General features: G+C 38.5%; 1 protein-coding gene across 1 annotated transcript in view; it reads left to right on the top strand.

Moving 5' to 3' along the window:
- The window catches only part of itga8.L (integrin subunit alpha 8 L homeolog), a 126809-nt gene that overhangs the window by 57925 nt on the left and 45810 nt on the right, over window positions 1-23074 (top strand). The window contains exons 16-22 of the mRNA XM_018267300.2: window positions 2439-2494; window positions 4958-5112; window positions 6311-6448; window positions 7948-8015; window positions 10095-10242; window positions 16303-16395; window positions 19849-19925. Coding sequence (XP_018122789.1) covers window positions 2439-2494; window positions 4958-5112; window positions 6311-6448; window positions 7948-8015; window positions 10095-10242; window positions 16303-16395; window positions 19849-19925 — 735 coding nt within the window. The remainder of the gene's footprint in view (window positions 1-2438; window positions 2495-4957; window positions 5113-6310; window positions 6449-7947; window positions 8016-10094; window positions 10243-16302; window positions 16396-19848; window positions 19926-23074) is intronic.

Raw genomic sequence — 23074 nt, 5'->3', positions numbered from 1 at the left:
CCTTGTCAGGTTTGATTCAGACTTGATGCATTTGATCTATGGAGCTGGAGTCCATGTAAACTTGGTCACTAGGAATACAAAATCATCCACATCTCTGGCTTGAAAATCCCACCAGGCGAAGCCTGCTTTAGTATGAGTCTGCATAAACCTTTATTAAGATTAAAGCCTATGGGCCAAACGATTGGAAATAATCATATGTAAGGCTGTGATCAACCTAAACTGTAGCTAGATATATTGTTGGGTGCTCGTTTATGTCTCAGAAACATTTCCTAGGAAAACGTCAGCTCTAAAAAATGCTACCCCTATATATTCCTTAATGATAATTGGGCAACATTCTCCTTTGAATCCAAGCACACTAACTACATAGCACTGTGTGGAATGAGATTGTTACAGATTTGTGATAAATTCAATGGGGGTGTTATTTCAAACAATTTCCCAGTTTCGTTTCGTTGCTAACAACGTCTTTTAAATTGTTATTTTTAATATAAGATCTTGTTTTTTCATCTGTCTTCTGGGGACTTTAGGGCAAGGGAACGTGCCTGTCAGACTTGAAGGGGAAATAGTTACATTATTGCTCACTAAATAACTTAACGACGTGTCACTCAGTTTCAGGCCTGTGCGCCAGACCATTGACTTTCAAAGCAATCGGATACATTGGTGGATTAGAGCAATGAAGACATGGAGAATAGATTGAAATCTGTAGATAAAATGACGTCAGGGTATTTGTTTTGGCAGGGGAGATGGTGTCAGTGTTAGCTAAACTGTAGCACACCAGCTTAAGTAGTAGTGGAGATAAAGGCAAAATAGGCCCCTTTATTTATATGAATTAGGTATGTTCAACCTAGGACTCTTCTGCTGTTTTTTAACTTCAACTACCAGTTCCCAGTTATTTGTCAGTGGGTGTTGGTAGTAAAAACCAATGGGACAAGTGTTAGTATTACCATATTACTCTGCTTCCACCAGTTTTTCTACTTTCTTCCCAGAGACAACTTCCTTACTGAAGGACCCCATATGTGTAGGGCCCATGGTAGTTTCAGCATACACCAGTACCGCTGGGCGATGTGCCCTAGAGCTGGAATGAGTTGCTATAGACATATAACGGACACCTTCAGAGTTTGTGAAGACCATGTTGATAACCCTGCAATGACTGGGATGTGGTAAATAGGTGAAGGAAACTATTAACTTGACAAAATGCCCAAATAATGCAAGAGTGATCACAAGCTGATATGCAAACCCACACAACTTACATTTCCTGCTCTTAAGGTGGCCAAACATGGGTAGATTAGTTTGTTTTGGAAGGTCACCAAATGAGAGGACCTTGCCCTGGTATGCAATATCGATCTGGTATGATTGTGTACCCCAGGGCCCAATGATCAGATCACAAGGCCAGGAATGCAGGCAGTGAGGACCACATCGACGAACCGATGCGTTCCCTGATCCGACAAAATCTTTAAACCTGACCTATCGACATCTGGTCAATTTTTGGTCAAATATCGGTCAGGGAATCCCGCCGGAGGGCCCCATACACTGGCCAATAAGCTGCAGATTTTTTCTGTCAGCAGCTTTTATCGGCTCTTGTATGGCCACCTTTAGACAGGGCCAGGATCACTAGTATAGAGACAACAATTATATTCTCTTTCAAGGAAAGAGCAGAAATTCTGACTATATAGAAATTGGAAAGTACCTCCTGAGCTTCTCACCTTGTACAATCCAAATAGCATTTTCCTCATTCCCATGCACCATCTGTCTCTGTGCTCTGGGCTAACATTGAGATCGAGACTTTCTGGGGAGTAGAAGAGGAGCACAAAGGGAATTTTCAAGGTGGCCATCGCCATATTATGTGCCTCCAACACCTAATGCTAAAAATTAGAAACTGAGTGGGGAACCTGTCCCAAGCACTGCCTTTAAAACGGTCAGATGTTTCAGTTTCGATTCTAAACCTTTGTCTTGATAAAGCTGAAAAGCAATAGTATTTATCACTAGATTCTGCAAGAACTCAGATGAATTGCACAACCTTCCCAAGAATGCACCACTATGTTGTTGTGGCAATGGCTAACTTCACACAATAGCCTGGACCTGACCAGGGCACGTGTGAATCAGGCAAATGTCTCTTCAAAATGCAAAATTCAGCATTTTCACATGACAGTTGCATGATCCAGTTGTTTGGGAGATGAAAATGTAGTGATTCCAGGCATTTTGTTACCTGGCAGAAGAATCATCAAATACTTGGGTAATAGAATGACCGGAGATAAATGAAAATGTCCCATGTATGGGATTGTAGCGGACTGTATATTAAAGTGGATAACCATTCCCCTTAACATTATACAGTATACAAGTGAATAGAGAACAGTGAAATTTGCCCAATGTAACCTTTATTTCCACTTTTTGATATATTTGCTCCATACTTTGTCTAATTATTTGTCTTTCTATTTTTATAGTTTCACTGTAAGAGTCTGTGTAACTGTGTCTGGACAAAGCATCCCCTCAAATATTGGTGAGTAGAGTAACTTGATATCTTGTATGTTTATTTCTTCAAGAGTATTGAGGAACAGAGAATATAAACATAAATATTGTAGTTTGATGTACTGGTTCAGTTTTGTAAGGGTTGGTGTATAGGATGGAGCAGAGAAGCAAGACTGATGGCATAGTTTAGCACAGGGATCCAGTTAGCTTAAATGGTTTCAGAAATATATAAATGTGACCCAAAAATAGAAAATAGATTAGCTTTTAGCCCCAAATCTCAGCATTCCAGGCTTCCAGGCTGAGCTTGTTGCTCAGTGTTTTTTGAGCCACACAGTTGGGGAAACCACAGGTTTAACATAATAGAACATGAGAACAAAAAGTCCCTGATAGGAATCAGTTTTGCATTACACAGTGATGTATTGTGCCTGCTGCAAAAGTGGAAATTATAAAATTAAATCCCCAAATGGCATACAATTCCAAGAAATTAGGTATCCTTTCTTCTAACTAACATACTGTATATATAGTACATGCATATATATTGGACACTAACCTATCAGTATGTTTTTGGAGTCTACATGAAGCTGAAGCACCTGGAGAAAACTCAGGCAAATAAAAGGAGAACATACAACTCAAGTCTAATACACGGTAGTGCCGCAATAGAATTAAACTAAAGAGAGAAGCAGCAACACACACACACAGAGTCTGCTTTGGTATGGACTTTCTTTTACACTAAATTGCTATCTTTACACAATGCATCTACCTCCCCCCAAATACACCTCAATCTCACTAAAGTACACAAACCCTCCATCCCACACATAAAAGCATGAATACAAATTAAAAGTACAGTCTTTCCTCCTTATTCAACATGAATAGGGCTTGTATTGAACATACTTTTGCCTATGGTTTAGGGCAGAGACACACGTGAAGATTCGCCTCTTCTTTGGGCGACTAATCTCCCCGAAATGCCTTCCTGCCTGCTAGAATCTAGGGATGGCATTTGGAGCGCTTCATTTTCCGAAGTCGCCCGAAGTTTCCTCGTGAGGCAACTTCGGACACTTCGGAAAACTAAGCGATCCGAGCGCCATCCTGCCGGCATTTTAGATTTAGCCGGTGGGAAGGAAATTCGGGGAGATTAGTCGTCCGAAGAAGAGGCAATTTGTCGCTGGGCAACTAAATTTCCCTGAATCTTCACGTGTGTCTCTGCCCTAAAGCATGAAAAATGTATGTTTTTTATACTGTATATTTCTTGAGCTAAATAAGGCAAACAAGGAAATTAAAGCTACTCTATGTTTAGTCCTTGTGAGGTAGATAATTAGATTACCAGTGCAAAAATAATCCCCCTGCATAAAAAAACAATCACAGCAAAGGGACCAGCTGTAAACTGGTAATATAATTTTATTTTCCTGAATAATATAATATGTATGATAATAATATAAAAGTACACACACTTTTACTAATACAGTAGAACGCCCATTTTATGTTCTTCAGGGGACCAGAAAAAATCGAGGTAAAATCGAGGAAAATGTAAAATCAGTGAAATGTATTATGCATGATATACAAAAGGGGCCACAAATAAACAATGTAAAATGAGGGATAACTTGAAATCAGGGGGCTTAAAATGGGGGTTCTACTGTATGTGTGCATGTGCTGGGAATAAAACAAGGAATTTTGACATTCTGCACAACCTAGTGGCAGATTCAACCCCACATTCAATACCATTGTGGGTTATATAGGATGGTTCTAAGTTTATAGTGGAAACCTCTAACAATAGATAGACATGATTTGATGCAGAACTCCTGAAGGGACACTTTCTCTGTTATATATTCGGTAACAACATTGTGTCATCTTTGGCACCATAAGCTGACCATGGAATAGCTAAAAGGATAGGAAGGTAGTGATTTTAAGATAAGCCCCAATGGTGTCTTAGCCTAAATAGAATAAAGATCCAGTTTTGGGTTCTGATTGCTAGGTTAAGTACTAACCATGCAAGCTATGCATAGATCATTCAAGTCCACAAGTATATTTTAGAAACTCAACAAAAAAATAAATTCCTTTCTGTTTGGTTTATTTATATCTTGTTTGTGTGGACCCTCAGCTTTACCGAGATGCCTTCCATTTCTCATGGGATGCCAAGTAATATGAAGACCTTATTGTATAAACAGTGACATGTCTGTAACAGTTGGACATCCCTTAGATCGGCTCCAGTAATTAATTTTTGGCAGTTCTCTAACGTACAAACAATAACACATTGCTGTATTTCCATTTATTTACTTAATTTGGTCCCGCATAGAATTCTCTTTAAATAAATAACATGATGCTGGTGTGAAACAGAATATGTTGCTGGCATGTTGGCATGGAATGCGTAAGTTATTTAATTTGCTTGGAAGAAACGAGAAATCAGTGATTTAATAAGTAAAAAGACATATATTTGCTTGTGTAGCTTTAAAGAGTTTATAAAGCATCATTTAACTGTATAGTTTCCTTGTCCCTGCAGTTTTGAAAGCTGACCTTGAACTGGATTGGTTAAAACAGAAAGGTGCTGTGAAAAGAACACTTTTTATGGAATCCCACCAGGCCCACAATTCTTTTGATCTGACCATTAAAAAACAAAGACTACCCCAGTGCTTGGGCTTCCTTGTTTATCTCAGAGTAAGTTGTGGTCCCTGGGAGCTATTTCTGTTTTGAAGATTAATCATGTTTGTGCTGTCCCCTTCTTTACTCGTGTCTCCCTTACTTTAGCTCCTGACTCTTCTAGATGAGAAGTAATTGCTTCTGCTTGGACATTAAAATTAGGGGTAAAAAATATGGGTTACAACATAGAAATAAAACTAACATAAAGGGCAGGTTCCTATATACATAGAGTTCATCAGAGGGCCGTCTGTATTTTTGTGACCGGATTGTCCACAGATTGTCTAGGCCGCAATTCGTTTTGTGTCCAGTTCTGCAAACAAACTTCTCTTTGCACAGGAACTGCTCTACAGTTGGACAGGATACTGAAGATTGAAAGCTGAACTTCCCATCCAATTAGAGAGCAATTTTTGTGCAAAAAGAAATTTGTTGCTGAGCGATTAGGTAATGGGAGCACACAGAGAATGGGCACATCGAGAGAAAATAAGGTTAATGGCAAGAGAGATAAGAAATAGGAGCAGAAGAAAAATGGTAGGGGAGAAGGGAATGAAATGTACTTTTTGAAGGCATTATCCTGCTTAGGGCCCATTGGAGCCTTAATTTGGCTCTAAGACCAAATCATATTGGAACAGTATTAATGGTTATGTACACAATGTACACATAGGGAAAGTTTTCTGTAACTCATAATAATGAAGGACTTTGGCCCACTTCAGCTTGCAGGCAATCATTTTCCTCCTTCTTTCATGGTTGTATGGTCCGGTATATGCACTTCTGAGGTGTATTGATGGATTTACTAACATTTTTGAAATGCTACAAGAGCAAACAACTGATTTCCCAGAGCATATTTAAAGCTCTCTTAGTGGGGGTTGATGAGGCTGAATCAAAATGATCTTGTTTGGTTTTTTTTCTAAATATTTAGTAGATAGTTTGTCCACATCAAAAAGAAATGAATGGAACCATTTATCCTTTAAAATTGCCCTCAGCCATGGTGTTTTCTTCATCCCGTGTCCTGCGGAATGAGCCTTTTCCTGTTTGTTGTTATGTGTAGAGCAGTTTGTGATAACAGTTTTCTTCGTTAGAGATACCATGCTAGTATCAAAGGCTGATTATTTGGATGGCCGTTGCTAATTGTCACAACGTGCAGATACTTTGCACTAATTATTGCGGGCATTTCACTTCACAGCATATTATTCTTTACATCTAATTATCTTGCCTGCAGGAAGAAAGTGAATTCCGTGATAAACTCACTCCAATCAGTGTCAACTTAAATTACAGTTTGGATGAGTCAGCTTATCTGGGTGACCAGGAATTGAAACCAATCCTCAATCGTTACAAGGAAGCAACCATTCAAGAGCAGGTAATCTACAGAAATTTAAAATTACTAGAAAGGATGAGTCAGGGCCCAAAAGTCCAGTGGCCTCCAATTCCACAGGGCTAAGTTTTGGCTTCCAGAAAGCATGAAACATGACATGATAATTACACATTTTGGAATGTATTAGGTGGGAGTTGGGAGTCAAACTACTGCCTACCATATTTAGGGGGTCTCAGTTGACATCAGTACTGTTATAGCGAATAATAGGCTTAGAGTCCAAAAATATATTTGCTATACTAAGATCTTCTCCTTCTGCGTAGTGTGGGAATGGGAAATCCAACACAAACCAGTGTTTAACTTTAATTATATAATGTTTCCCAAAATCGCTTGAAGTTGCCTCAAGAGTGAATTTGGAAGACTGAAGCGACAAGTGATTCACATTATTGCCAGTGGGAAAGCTTCAGGAGATTTGTTGCCCGTAGAAGCAGAGATTTATCACTGGCGATTAATCTTCTGGTATGCCATTGCCCTTGGGGCAGTGGCGACAGGGAAAATTGTCGCCCACAATAAAAATGTCCGATTGCAAGTGACAAATCTCCTGAAAGTGTGTCTCCAGCAGAAATAATTGAAATCGCAGGCGGTAAAACCAACGCATCAGTTCGTTTTTTTGAAGTTTGGAGGAAACTTCGGGTGACCTACCGATATGTTGGTTTTACCACTAGTGATTTCAGTTATTTTCAATGGAGACACATTTTCGAGTGATTTGTCAGCCGCAGTGGTGCATAAATAACTGCGGGCGACAAATTTCCCTGTCGGCCACTGTCCTTAGGGTCTGGCCACACAAGCAGATTCGGGGAGATTAGTCGCCCCAGCCACAAATCTCCTCTTCTTCCTTCTTTCCTCATGAGGAAACTTCGGGCGACTTGGAAAACGAAGCGCCGCATGTGCATTCCCCCAGGTGATTTTCAATTTAGCCAGCAGGAGAAAGGCAGATCGGGGAGATTGTCGCCCCGAAGAAGAGGAGATTTGTCGCTGGGGCGACTAATCTCCCCAAATCTGCTTGTGTGGCCAGACCCTTAGGAGTCAATACCCGTAGGAGGTTTTTTTTTAATGGTGTTGGTGTTTGCATATGTATTTGCACTAGGTTTCATTTGGAGGGGTTAAACTTGATGGACTTTGGTCTTTTTTTAACCCAACTTAACCATGTAACTACCTAATGGACCTCTGCATTGAGAAGTGAACCCTTTGTAGAAATGTGTCACTAAAGACATGTTAGGATATGTTGAGAGCTCACTGAATCAGCGAATGTCCATTGCATACGGAAAGGAGTTATTTGACCTCATGGGTACATTTCACTGTTGCCTTTGAAACGTGATCTGTGAAACTCATTTTTTAAACAAGGCATTCTATAGGACAGTACCTATTGTTAGTTAATATAGTTTGGCATAAGCCCCATTGATTTATACATGATTCTATCTTGTAATTAATATTTTATCATCAGTAAAAAAAAAACTGTCAGTGTTATTCATTATACCCCCATATAGGCACACATTCTGGTGGACTGCGGAGAAGACAATATGTGCATTCCTGATCTCAAGCTCTCGGCCAGACCGTAAGTTTAAATAAATAAACACTGCATGATTGATTTGTAATAGAACACAGGTGTAGAAAGAGAAACCATTGCTGCAAATGAAGGCTGTCCAGGCTGAAGCATTGCTGCATTGTGAGAACTGTGGTACAATAACAGATGCAGGAATACGAAAAGATAAAAGATGACAGAGAGTGTACAAAAATATGAGAATAAGAATGCATTTGGTAACCACATTATCTAAATTAAAATACTAGTTTAATTAAAATGCTATCTTAATTAAATAATGTTGCATAATATGAATATCCCAGATATTTAATTAATGTCTCAATTAATGCACTTTCATTTAAATACTCTTTTAAGTGGAGAACTGCTGAAACATTTCAATTAAATTTAAAAAAAAAAACACACACAAACATATATAAACAAAAAAATAAAGACCAGTTGTTAAAACTTAGAATATTACTTTTCTAGATTATAAAGGTGATCAACTTGTTTAAGGCTCCCCTTTAGTGTTGCACTTGATCACTCCTGTGTGTAACTCATCAAAAGACCAAATGTATGACATCAGAATCTGCCATTAATAATAGCAGACTGGGGAGTTTCATATGGTGTTTTAGCTGATTTACGTACAAAAGTTCTTTCTCAAAAGCCCCTGTATATTTTATGGCGGGCTGTCCTAGTCCAGGGGGATTATGGCCCTTGGACATGGACTCCATTGACTACTCATACTTTGCATGGCATCAGACTCTTTTGTATGATCCAAGTGTTTACATTGACATGATTTTGCCAATTGCAATTGCAAATGAACACAAATGGCTGCTGTGCTTGAGGCCATGCCTTACAGTTAGCGCTCCATGGGTTCTTGCAGTTCTGTTATCCAGAGTAAAATAAACATTTTCGCTTATTTAGAAGGTTTGAAATTGATTGTGACGTCACCAACCAGACAACAAAATAAACACATTCGATAAGCGCTTCATTTCCTGACAGGAAATCCTGCTAGATATTCTGCAATAAAAACTTAAACCCGTTTGGGTTTCTTTGTCAATTTTGTTTTGATTCCTTCAAGATTTGACTGAACTGTAAATGACATTCTTGTTTTTTTTATATCTGTGAGTTTACAGTGACAGCACAAAAAATGCACGTGAAACATTGATATATTAGCTTGGAACAGGTCAGCATCACTTTAAACTCAATGCGGTTAGAGCACTTTAAAGGCCAGTATAAGGCAACCCATGGATCACAGTTGAATTCTGCTATATAAAATATAAATCTTAAAGTATAAAAATTATTACAGTCTGTAGTAGAAGCTCATAAATTCAAAATGCTTGAGAAGTTGAGTTTTTCAGATAAGGGCGGTTTTCATTTTAATCACCATGACTTAATTTGATAGTTTTTGAACGTTTTCAGTTCAAACCCCCTTAAAGGTCTACGCTTTGGCCAAAGCCTCCTATGAAGGTCCAACCTTTGCTTCAGGACCCTCTTACCTTATGAAATTAGTACACATATAGAAAAATATGGTGTATAGGTCATTTATTCATAGGACACTCATACATATTCACCCCAAATCTCACTCTAACTGATCTTCAGTTTGGGATTTCTAGAAGAACAAATGTCCATTCTTCCTAATTCTCACCCTAGCTGGCCCTGAAGAAGTAGATAATGGTATATAGCTTGTGGTCCTCCAGCTGCTGTAGAAGTGAAGTTCCCACCATATCTAACAACCCAAGAACATGTTGGGCATCCCTGCAGTAGAAATTATTTTTTGGAATACTGTAGGGCCCCCATTTGATTAGCAGCGAGTGGGTCAGTTTCCTTTTGCATTTTGCTATAACATTACAAATTATGGTATTGACTTGCAGTAACTTGGAGTTTGTTGGAAGCAGCTGAGGTTGCTCATCAGCAGTTGATGTTCTACTACTCCCTGTAGCAAATAAAGGCCAAACAATTGATACTGGTCGAGAGGCTGCAAATCTGGGGCATGGTGTTGTTACATATACTTTTCTCTGTGTGAATGCAATGTATTAGCATGAAACTTAGAAATAAGCCTAATGACGGAATTTTTCTTACCTGTGAAAATATAAATAATTTTTTCTCACTTAGGGACAAGAATCAGCTTGTCATTGGAGAAGAGAATCATATTCTGTTCCTCATAAACACAAGAAACCAAGGGGAAGGAGCTTATGAAGCTGAGCTGCATATGATTATCCCACCAGAAGCTGATTATGTTGGAATTGAGCGCAATATGGAGGTACTATTGCTCATAACTGTCTCTACATGTAAAGCAGTAGCAGAGGCAATTCTCAGTATTGTGCATGTCAGGGACCTTAGGGATGGGCGAATTTGACCCGTTTCATTTCGCCAAAAATTCACCACGGTGAAATGTCGCTAACGCCCATTAAAGTCTATGGGCATCAAAAAAATGCGCTGAAATTTTTTTGACGTGCTTCTTTTTATTTTGACACACGACGCCATACAAGTCTACGGGTGTAATTTTTTGGGCAAAAAAATGTGCCCATCCCTAGGGTATTTTCTCGTGTTTAGTAGCCAGGGCAAGTAGCTGCTTGTCTTCATCTTAAAAGTCACTGGATGTAAAAAAAAAAATACATGCAATTCATCAAAGTGGTGTAGAAAATTGTGGTTCAGTGGGTCAAATGGAATATATTTATAGTTAGCCTAGAGCCCTGTGCACTGCAATAGCTCTCGGATCCTTCTCCGGAAGTTTCAGACTGTGGGTGGGAAGTTTAGGCTAGGCAGAGATACAAAAGTGCTGGAATATGGCACTGCATTTACAAGAAAACTGTAATTGGGTCTCCTTTCTGAGACAAAAGCATTTATTTTTAGGCCTTTTGACTGGCACCAAGTGTGAAGCAGTGATCATTATGCTATAGAATGTCACTGACCTTCCACTGATTGCAGAGGAATACTGTAATGGCAGCTCCTGGCATAGATCATATCATGGTAACATGGCAGTGGGAAAGTCTAAAGCATTTTGATGGAGGAAACCAAAATGCTTCAGCCAAAGCTAAATGTATTGTCCTCTCATTGGTGCCAGCTGCTCAGTGTAGCCTTTCATTGACTAGGGCTAGAAATCCATAGAACAAATGCCTGGCAGGGTGTGCAGTCAGCAGATACATCATATCCTTTTAAGATAAATCTCATTGTCATTTATATCCTGTTCCTGACACACACATGGGATGTTTCGGTTTACAGGGAGGACACTAGCTGAGATGGCGTTCAGTGATTTTTTTAATTAATAATCCACTGTGTGTTTTTATAATAAATCATACAGCATGTACTGTTCCTAACTCTATGAGCTGGGACCGTTTATTATATATATTGTATATCTTTATGATGTAGATTGTATTCATTGTATACATTCTTTGTAATATATCAGTAATATAATGTGGCAATCCTATATACAATTCTATTATTATAAATCTATCTATAGAGAATGCTCAGTCAGTTATCATACATCACCCATATCTTATCTGTGTCTGTTGAAAGAAAGAATAGATAATTTGCCTTCCCCCAGAAGGATGTCAGGGAAAAGCTTTTAATCAAATTGACTTCGAACATGTCAATTTTTTCTAATGTTAATACAATGGGGGGAATTCACAAAAGTGTCGGGAACGAAAAAATGTCTTTAAAATGTCGTAAAAAGTGTCGTAGCAACAGCCGACAAATTCACAGAGCATTTCTCCGCCAATTTTCCTACATGTGCGACACTTTTGAATTAGTGTCGTTAAAAGTGGGCGTGGTTTTTTCGGCGCCACTTTTCCCGCCATTTTTATGAATTACTCGTAAACTCATTTTTTTTACCGACAATTTTTCAGACACTTTAGGCTCTCCAAAATGAAAATGTCAGACAAATTGTCGTTTAAAAAGTCTTGGTAAATGTCGTTTGTACGATGAAAAGATATACGACATTTTAGAAAATTGTCAGACTTACGAGACATTCAGAGATGGTAACATCTGCCTTTGTGAATTTGCCGTTCATACGACATTTTACAAATTTGTCGACCGCCACTTCTGGGTTACTTTTTTTACCGACACTTTTGTGAATTCCCCCCTTTGAGTTGTTTCTCTTATTGGCATTGGGGGTAACTACAGAGAAAACAGGTTTTGCAGTTGCAGAGGGGAGGCCCAGGAGTGTAGAAGGCCCTAACTAATGAGCAATTTCAATATATCTTGATAGAATTATCAATCTTTTGGGACCCCAAATTTAATTTGTTTTGGGGCCCAGCGACATCTAATTATACCACTGCTTATTGGGCCTTTGTCTAAATTTGATTAGTAAGTGATTAGTACAGGTATGGGATCAGTTATCTGGATACTCATTATCCAAAAATGCTCTGAATTTCAGAAAGGCTGTCTCCCATGGACTCCATTTTATCCAAATATTAAACATTTTAAAAATGTATTTTATTTTTCTCCGTAGTAATAAAATAGTACTTTGCACTTGATGCAAATAATTAATCCTTATCGGAAGCACAACCATCCTATTTAATGTTTGCATGATATTATGGTGGGGTCGTGGGCTGCCAGTTGGACAGCGATGGTCCAGTTGTTGAGTGATCTGTTCAGTTAATAAATCAGAAAACTTTTCAGTGTGGAAATGTAACATAAACAACTGTATTGGAGACCAGTTTTAAAAGGTGCCTCTCACCCATAAAGGGGGACACCATGGCACGACTGACAGTTTCATGCAGGGCTTTAATCAGACTATGCTGCATTGAGGAGCCCTATGGCAGAGGGAAAACAAAGAGATGTAAACGTGTGGGTTGATTTATAGAATAATGTGTAGTGACTGGGTCGTATTCTGCTTGTTGGTAGGTCCCTCCACCCAGGTGACAATTGAGTTAATGACTGGGGACCCTGGATGGGAGAGTACTTCTAACTTATCAATATGAGGCTCTGTGATTCCTGATGGTGGAACACAAAGGCAGGCATATGTCTGAAGGCAACTGGCAACCATGGTGCCCTGCTGTATGATAATTCTTATTGCAAAGAGATGAGAGGGCACTAGGCTTGTGCTCTTTCATCTGCTAATAAGTGGGGTGACCGTTGAACCCCTGTCATCCATTTAAATTAATCCATACACTTTTCATGGGTGAGACCCCAGGGGTTCTAACTGGCCCAGTGATTGATTACAGACTTTATTCCTCACAGGAATGCCAACATCTTGCTTCTTTCGGTCACACTAGCATTGCCAGTGCATTCCTTTCAAACATCACATATACTGTATAAAGCTTGTATAGAGCCAATATCTTACCATTTAGGAGAGCATTTTAAAATGCAGGAAGCGCGTCTGTGTTACAATTACTTGCTATACTTTGTCTTTAAATGGACAATTTATTTTCTATTTATTTAAAGAAGTATACATTGTATACTGACTGGCCTTCTTGTACTTTTATAATGTGCTTAATAGAGGACAAAAGCCTAGCGGGGACAATGGTTTGACAGTAAACCAGTAAAACCTTTCATTGTTGTAAAATTCACATATAAATCCTGAGTTATTATACAGGGTTGTGTAAAAGATTATTTTTATTCTCCCTGTTATTTTGGCGTAAACATGGCTAAAGGGAAATGTTATTTGGAATTTATGTGCAAGAATAACTGCATTTATGTCTTTGTTTTTGTCTCAAGTGCAGCTTATCGGTATTTTAACTTGCCTGCCAATTTTAGACTTCATCACCTCTTTATATATTGCTCCCTAGGTTATCTTTTACATGTGATTTTCTTTAAAACCCCAAAAGAGAAGAATCCTCAAGAACCCCCTCCATGCGCAATAATGGCCTGGTATATCTAAAGCTGGCCATACACTTTGCCAAATGTGTACAAATTGGTAGGAAAGAGAAGGTGAAGGAAAAAAAGCAAGTTATAGTGAAATAGAAATATGAATGTAATAAAAAAAAGAAATGAATCAAGCCCGTCCCCTGATTGTGTGCAAATCTCAAATCAACAAATTCAAGGTGTAATAAGTGTAATTCATAAATGGAATAATACATCCCCATAAACGGTTCATAGCAACTGTAATTTGTATAGATATCAACTAGACATCCCCATCTCACCCGGAACCCACACAGTGCAGTCTGACTCCCAGCTATGAATGAAGACTCGGGTGCACAGATTGGATTCCATTTATGAATTTGTGCTTTCATTTGTATTTCACATTTATAGGTTTGACTCATTTACTTTTAATCATTTTCATATTTCTGTTTCTTTATTATTGATATATGTGGAGTTTTCTCCCCCTGCTTGTTTAAAAGGAGGTAGAAAAGGTTAACAGTCAAAGGCGAAAGTACGATATGTTATGTCTATTATTAGCCAAGCTGGGTGGTAATGTTAACCCCTGGCCTATAGGCTTCCTGTCTATGGAGTTCGGCCGACAAACACTTCCTGTCCGGGAGTTCTTTCCGTCCCTTAGGACTGGTTTCTTTCAAATATTCACTCGGGAATTTGGTATATTTACAGATTTATGGTATGAATGCAAAATTCCAACACAAAAGCAAAAAAAGCTTACTTGCATCATAAATTAGACGTTAGACAGAAATATTGCCTTCAATTATATTGAAATAATAAAGTCACACTGCAAGTTTTTTTGTTTCTATTGCAAAATGCATGTGGCTGCAAAAATAAAATACAAAATAAATTTTGTCTAAACGCTTAAGCATTCAGTTGATTGGGTGCATATTATAGAGTTCTTCAACAGAAGCCGGAGGGTAGTATGTTGGACATGCCTGACATATATATATTTATTTTTTATTTTTTTTCTCCCCCACCCTTAATTTGGGGCCCTGGTCTTTTGTATTTTCAGGTACAGGTATGGGATCTGTTATCCAGAAACCTGTTATCCAGAAAGCTACACATTACAGAAAGGCCTTCTCCTATAGACTCCACGTTATCCAAATAATGCAAAATTTTAAAAATCAATTCCTTTTTCTCTGTAATGATAAAACAGTAGCTTGTACTTGATCAAAACTAAGATATAATTAATCCTTATTGGAAGCAAACCAGTCTATTGGCTTTATATAATCTTTACATGATTTTATATTAGATTCAGGTATGAAGTTCCATATTATGGAAAGATCTGTTATCTGGAAAACCCCAGGCCCTGAGCATTCTAGAAACAAGTCCCATAGTTGTACTTCCATTCGTGGGTAGGAAATATATGTGCCATAAATGTTCATTCTGCTGCCACACAGCTTTGGTTGAAGTACAACTCTCAGCACCCCTTTACAACTTTTTAACTATCACTGGTAAACCTGAACTTGAGTTGCAGTTCAAGCCCATCTGGGGTTAAGCACCTTGGATTTTCTTAATGTAAATACTGAATACAGGTATAGGATCCCTTATCCGGAAACCCGATATCCAGAAAGCTCAGAATTAAGGAATGGCTCCCATAGACTCCATTTTATCCAAATAATCCAAATTTTTAAAAATTTGATTTCCTTTTTCTCTGTAATAATAAAACAGTAGCTTGTACTTGATCCCAACTAAGATAGAATTAATCCTTATTGGAAGCAAAACCAGCCTATTGGGTTTATTTAATGTTTACATGATTTTCTAGTAGACTTAAGGTATGAATATCCAAATTATGGAAAGATCCGTTATCCGGAAATCTCCAGGTCCTGAGCATTCTGGATAACAGGTCCCATACCTTTCTTATGTTGTATTTTTGTTTCTCTCCCAGGGGCCCCTCTGATGCTAGGAGCTTATGGCATATTCCCTAACTGAATTCTCTTAAAGGAACAGTAACACCAAAAAATTAAAGTGTTTTATAGAAATGAAAAAGCATGTAGTGTTGCCCTGCACTGGTAAAACTTGCCTGTTTGCTTCAGAAACACTACTATAGTTCATATAAACAAGCTGCTGTAGAGCAATGGGGGAAATTGAAAAAAGGCTATATGGCACAGGTTAAATAATGGATAACTGATAACACCATTATGTTCTACAGAGTTTATCTGTTATCTGCTATGTAACCTGAACCCTTTCTCCTTTGATTGGCTGCACAGCAGCTTATTTAGATAAACAGTAGTAGTGTTTCTGAAGCAAACACATCAGTTTTACCAGTGCAGGCAACATAACATAATGTTTTTATTAATGATAAAAATGACAACAATTGAATTTTTTGATTTAACTGTTGCTTTAAGCCTATCTTAGAATATCCACAAATGAACCACAGACCATACTGTTCAATCACAAACCACCAAATGATATAGAACATTCTGTATGTGATCAATTTTACCAGCTGATTTTGCCAAACTGCATGAGCAAATTTACTAAATGTCTTTTTGAATCCATTAAGGGACTTCGGCAACTCAACTGTGAATATAAAATGGAAAACGAATCTCGACTGGTGGTGTGCGATCTTGGCAACCCTATGGTGGCTGGAACAAATGTAAGAGAACTCTACACTACTCTGTCACTTTATGGAATGTGATGGAAACCACTATGCATGCAATTCATTGGCAAGGGTGAAAGTAATGATGCACCAGGATCATGCCCCGATGTACAAGCTTACATAAACTGCATTGAATGCCAGAGATGATAGTTACATGAGACCTGTATATACAGAGGGTATATTTTTATATTGTTTTAGAGTTTCTATTTCATACCATATATGGGCCTTATTTATCTTAACTCTACATATAGGGTGGAACTTGAAATCCATTGCTCCTGGTACATTCACATCTACTCTGTCCATTCATTTCCATCAATCTTTGCATGTAAATCTGCAGATTTGTTTTAAAATCCTTTGTTAATAGATCATTGCATCCATGATATCCCAAGTTCCTTGTCCCTTTGTGGTTCTGACCCCAGTAATGCCACTGCAACTAAGGTAGAGAGTTTAAGATACTAATGGCCTTAAGCTGTGAGGACTGTGGATGTTATTCTGCACTGAAAGGGGTAGGGGCAAACGATTGCCTTGTGATGGGGCCCTTCAGGGTTTTAGTCTATTTCTATTTATGTAAATATATATTCTGCTTGCCCCTGGTCAGATCCGACCATTTCAGTGCAGATAAAGTAGTAAAGTAGTAGTATGCATTTTCCATTCTAATTGGTATTGCAGCTTTCCTGATTATTTTAGCAGACCCATTTCTCTGCAGACAGGGGTGACAGGGCATATGTGCTCCCAAAATCCTCAAAACTAGTTTGGATTCCATTTTTTGTTTTCAGCATATTTTTTTTCCTGTTTCATGTGCTTTTCTTATAGATCATACACTTTAATAAAAGGAGCAAAGTTTGCCCAGGTCTAGTAATCCATAAGCAACCAAAAGCTTATTTGTATTTAAACAACTGACCAGTAAATGCTACCTGCTAATTGTTTACTGTTGGGTATCAGACCAGTGCACAAGTTATTACTTATCACACTTTATCCCCATATGTAATAACTCCCTTTAATTAAATGTGCAAAGTTTGCCCAGGTGCAGTGACCCATAGCAACCTATAAAATGGTTGGATTTTAATCAGGAGAGCAGTAAATATAACCTCCTGCAAACCGTGCACATTTTACTACATAACTAGGAGTGGTTCACCTTTAAGTTAGATTAAGTTAGGTTTTAGTATGTTATAGAATGGCCAAATATAAGCAACTTTCTAATAAGTCTTCCTTAATATTTTTTTTAATGATTTGCTTTCTTCTTTTGACCCATTGCTGCCTGTTAATACTCACATTTAAAGGTGACACCTGCTGTAGTGTAGCTTTTGAATCATGTCCCACACAAGTCACTAGTGATGGGCGAATTTATTCGCCAGGCGCGAATTCGCCGCCAGCGAATAAATTCACGAAACGCCCGCGAAAATTTGCGGAAAAAACGGGCGCCAGCGCGAAAAAACGGGTGCCGGCGTCAAAAACGGGCGACATTTCGCGCGAAATTCGCGAATTTTTCGGCGAAGCGAAACTGCGCAAATTCGCCCATCTCTACAAGTCACCTTTTAGTGGGGACCCTTTAGAAGTGTCTCTCAGTGGGGACCCCCACCCCTCACTTGGGTGAAAAACAATGGTTTTAGGGAAAGGCAGATTCTGTAGCAAAGCAGGGTATTAGAGGACCAAAAAGAGGGACAAGTGGGCCAGTGTATATTTACCATTACATTTATTTCCTTTATTTAGTTTACTGGAATGGAATAGTTTATTTAATTATGATTTGAAATGCATTAAATATATGAATGTAGGAACTGAGGTGCATTATATTTGCAGTTTGTGTAAAATATGAAATAAACAGTATGGATTTTCCCAATTTTAAAAGGGGTGGACTTTTAGTATGTTGTAGAATGGCCAGTTCTAAGCAACTTTGCAATTGGCCTTCATTAATTATAGCGTTCTTCTTTCCATCTTTGTAATGGGGTTCACTGACCCCATCTAAAAAAAATGCTCTGTAAGGCTACAATTATGTTGTACTTTCTATTACTCATCTTTCTATTCAGACACTCTCCTATTCACATGTCAGTCTTTTATTCAAATCAATACAAGGTTGCTAGGGTAATTTGGACCCTACTGATTACTTAAATTGGAGAGCTGTTGAATATAAAGCTACTGTAAATAATTAAAAAAACACAAGTAATAAAAAATGGAAACCCATTGCAAATTGTCTCAGACTATCCCTCTCTACATTATACTAAAAGTTGACTCAAATGTGTCGCAATTTGATTGGTGTCTGTGCATCTTACATATGTCCATACTATTTTGCTGTCAATGCACAATCCTAATTATAAGACAAGCTTAGGTCGTCGCCATGTTCATGGGGGTTAAGACTTAATCAAGTAAAGACTGTTGATGCAGACATTGCCTGACAAAACAAGGTCTGGGAATGTTAAGTCCTTGTTTCCTTTTTAGCAGTATATAAACTCAAGTTCACATTGTTTTGTGTGTTCTATTCTCCTTCATTCTCTGTAGATCAACATTAGTATTTTAGGGTAATGGCACATGGGAAGATCGGGCAACAAATCTCCCTGAAAATGCCTATCCATTGCCAATCATTGAAATCGCTGGAGGAATGCCCAACTTATCTCTAGATTGGCCGAATTTTTCTCAGGAGGCATCTTTGGGCGATTTAGCGTTAAGTTTGGCATACCGACAGTGATTTCAATAATTGGAGAGGCATTTTCAGGATATTTGTCGCCCGTGCCGTGGATAAAAATTGCTGTTGCCTAATCTTCCCATGTGCCACTCCTAAAGATGGGTGAATCTGATTCATTTTTCTCCTCCAATGGCGAAAATTCGGCAAAATGCATTAAAGTCTATGGGCAGCAAAATTTTTATTGAGGGGCTAAAATTGAGTGGCAAATGTTTTCACCCATTAGATTCTATGGGCGTAATTTTTGCGGCAAAACTTGCCGAAAAATTTCACTCGTCACTAACCATTACCCTTAGGCCAATTAGTTCTTCATTGCCTTGGAATCTAGATCTAGATCCTTGGATCTAGAAATTTATACTCCATTATACATGTGAGCTTAGAGTCTAAAAAAGACGCAAGCGTTATTTAAAATGGCATCTTTGCGAATGTTTACCACTGCTCACAGTGTAAAATCATTCACTGGAGAATATTACATTGTGCATTATCGTTTAACAAAGGTTTAGTGTTAACACCTGAGTTTCTGTAAATATTTTGTCGCGAAAAACGTTTTGCGATTGCAACATTTTATTACATAAAATTAGTCGCAAACTTTGCAAGGAAGTCTGTAATCGGTCAAAAAGTACGCAAAACACGGTCGCTAATGTTTGCAAAAGTGTTTGCGAACGTTTTTTGCTAGCGAAACATTTCGCATTCCCTCAAAAAAGTTTAAAGATTTAACTGCCTTTCTGTTAACTAAATGAATATTCTGATCAAATTTTTCTTTAAAATTGTTTTAGCTGTCGGTTGGTCTGAGGTTCGTGGTGCAGCGATTAGAAACTGTAGATGCCATAACATTTGATCTCTACATGAAAAGGTAAAGTCCATTATTGTCTTATACAGATATGAGACCTGTTATCCAGAATGCTCAGGACCTGAGGTTTTTCCAGATAATGGATCTTTCTGTAATTTGGATCTTCATACCTTAAGGGGCAGATTTATCAAGGGTCGAATTTAGAAGTAAAAAAATACTTCGAAATCCGACCATCGAATTGAAATACTTTGAATTCGAATATCAAACTTTTTTCATCGAATTTGGGTATTCTGCGGTTGAAGTAAAATCATTCGATCGAACGATTAAATCCTTCGAATCGAACGATTGGAACGATTTTATCATACAATCGAACGATTTTACTTCGAATTCAAAAAACTTAGAAAAATACTGTAGAAGGTCCCCATAGGCTAACATAGCACTTCGGCAGGTTTAATTTGGCGAAGTATTGAAGTCGAAGTTATTTTAAAGAGACAGTACTTTGTTATCGAATGGTCGAATATTCAAACAATTTTTACTTCGAATTGACCCTTGATAAATCTGCCCTTAAATCTACCTCTAAGTTAACCTTTCAGTTAACTTTTAGCATGTTATAGAATCACCATTTCTAAGCAACTTTTCAATTGGTCTTAATTATTTATTTTTTTATAGTTTTTTTTTTAAATCATTTGCCTGTTTCTTCTGTCTCTTTCCAGCTTTCAAATGGGGGTCACTAACCCCTTCTAAAACAAATGCTCTTGAAAGCTACGAATATATTGTTATTGCTAAGTTTTATTACTCATCTTTCTATCCAGGCCTCTCCTTTTCGTATCCCAGTGTCTTATTCAAATCAGTGTATGGTTGCTAAAGTGATTTGGACCCTAGCAACCAGATTACTTAAATTGCAAACTTGAGAGCTGCTGAACAGGCCTATCAGGCCTCAGACCCTTGTTCGCATTAACTTAATTGTTTAATGACAATGTCCTGTTGTTTGTTTTAGGTAAGACTTCTGTCCTGCTGCAGCATGAGCATTCTATACAGAGTAAGGGCCTTACTCACGTTTGAAGCTGCACTCTCTGCGTTCCGGTTTTATGCGTCCAGCCGCAGTGGAGCGCAGGAGTAGACGTGCTGAATTCTTTTCAATGTGGCTGTACTCACACAGACGCATGTAAGCGCCAAACGCATGTAAAATGCAACATACTGTGTCCCAACCTGTATTCTGCGCTTACATGCGTCTGTGTGAGTACAGCCACATTGAAAAGAATTCAGCGCGTCAACTCCTGCGCTCCCCTGCGGCTGGACCCATCAAACCGGAACGCAGTGGAGCGCAGCTTCAAACGCCCGTGAGTAAGGACCCTTAAATAAATATGTTGCCAGGTTTTCTGCTTAGTGTTCCTTTTATTTGTTCCATATACATAGAGAATGTTGCATTATGTTTACATGAATAGTTCCTCTATTGTAGTGCTCAATTACTAATACCATGTATATAAGTTCATTTCATTGTACAATTTTTGCATAAATACTGGTGTAACTCTGTGTTTACGTTTATAATATCCACATCCAGAGCCTGAACATGACTCATTTTCACCAAATAGCATGGTTGTCATTAGTTTAAGGGAACAGTTAAAACATAAAAACCAAGTAAATAGGCTGTGAAAAATGTTTCTAATATAGTTAGTTAGCCAAAACTGTAATGTATAAAGTCTGGAGTGACTGGATGTGTAGCAGAACAGAACTTCCTGCTTTTCAGCTCTCTAAATCTGAGTTAAGGTGACCATACACGTAGAGATCCGCTCGTTTGGCGATTTCGCCAAACGAGTGGATCTCTCCCCAATATGTCCACATAGAGGTGTGCGATATCGGGCTGATCTGATCGTGGGCCAAGGGGCCCAACGATCGGATCATAATGTGTGTGTGAAATAAGAGCGGTCGGATCACAGGACAGCATCAACGAACAGATGCGGCCGCAATCTGACCGGATTTTTCAGCCTGCCCGATCGACATCTGGCCAACTTTTTATTAATTACAACATTTTTATGGTAAATGTAAGAAATTTGCTGAAAGGGAAAGATTTCCAACATATAGATCCTTTGGTTATTCGCATAAAAGGACATACATTGTGGAGAAGAAAGCACAATTAATTTTCCCGACAGCGACAAATCTCCTCTACTTTGGGGCGACAGTCTCCCCGAACTGCCTTCCTCCTGCCCATCACTGGATAAAATGAAAATCGGCTGGGGGGGGGGCCAGAAGCTTCCTTGTGAGGCAACTTCGGGCGAGTTCGGAAAACGAAGTGCCGCGTGTGCCTCCTCGAATCTGCTTGTGTGGCCTGACCCTAATTCTGCACAGAATGACCCTTTTTGAAACACTGGGGGCACTGAATCAATGTCACAATGAGTTAGGGGACTTTAGCCAGAAGCAATGGGGTCAGAAGTGCAGATGAATTTGGCTGTGTGTCCAGAGAGATTATATTATTATTACCAGAAATCTTTTTCAAGCCATGGTTGGGAATTGCTTTGTTGTGATTGTCTCGCACAGAATGTCAAAGGCATCTTCTGCTACTGACCTTCTCTAGTAGGAAATGTTCTCATATCTGTACAAGGCTATGGCTAGTGCAATATATAAGGTACTGCTGCAGTCTGCCAGATCCAAAAAATAGGTAAAGGCACTAACCAAGTATCCAATAGTCCATCTGGAAAAATAAGTAAAGGTGAGGGAAGCGTAATTAAAAGTGCAAAAGCATTTATTAGGACACGAGAGACAAAGAAGTCTAACGTGTTTTGTGGCTGATGGGGCACTTACTCATAGGCTGGCTAGTGCACACTCAATGCTGCTGGTACCATACAGACAAAATATTCCCTATAAAAAGGGAATAATGTTTTGAAAATTTTGATTATTTGGAAAAAAAGGAGTCTAAATGGAGGCTTCCCGTAATTTGGAGCTTTCTGGATTACAGATTTCTGAATAATAAATCCCATATGTGTACATAGCATTGCCCATTATTTTCAGTGGAAAGCAAGGACTCGTGATCAAAGGCAAATTGATGGCTACGGTTCTCACTGTAAACACAATGATTCACTAAGATACATCACATTGACTATTCCTTGCGGATCTTTGTTTACCATTTAAATCCTTTGAGTATTGCTGGCCTTAGCGCTATATGTCGCAAAAAATATCTAAAGTTCATTTAGTAATGGAAAGCGAAAGCAAAAAAC

This window comes from Xenopus laevis, chromosome 6L, assembly GCF_017654675.1.
Source record: "Xenopus laevis strain J_2021 chromosome 6L, Xenopus_laevis_v10.1, whole genome shotgun sequence".
NCBI lineage: Eukaryota > Metazoa > Chordata > Amphibia > Anura > Pipidae > Xenopus > Xenopus laevis.
This window is presented reverse-complemented; position numbering and strand designations above follow the sequence as displayed.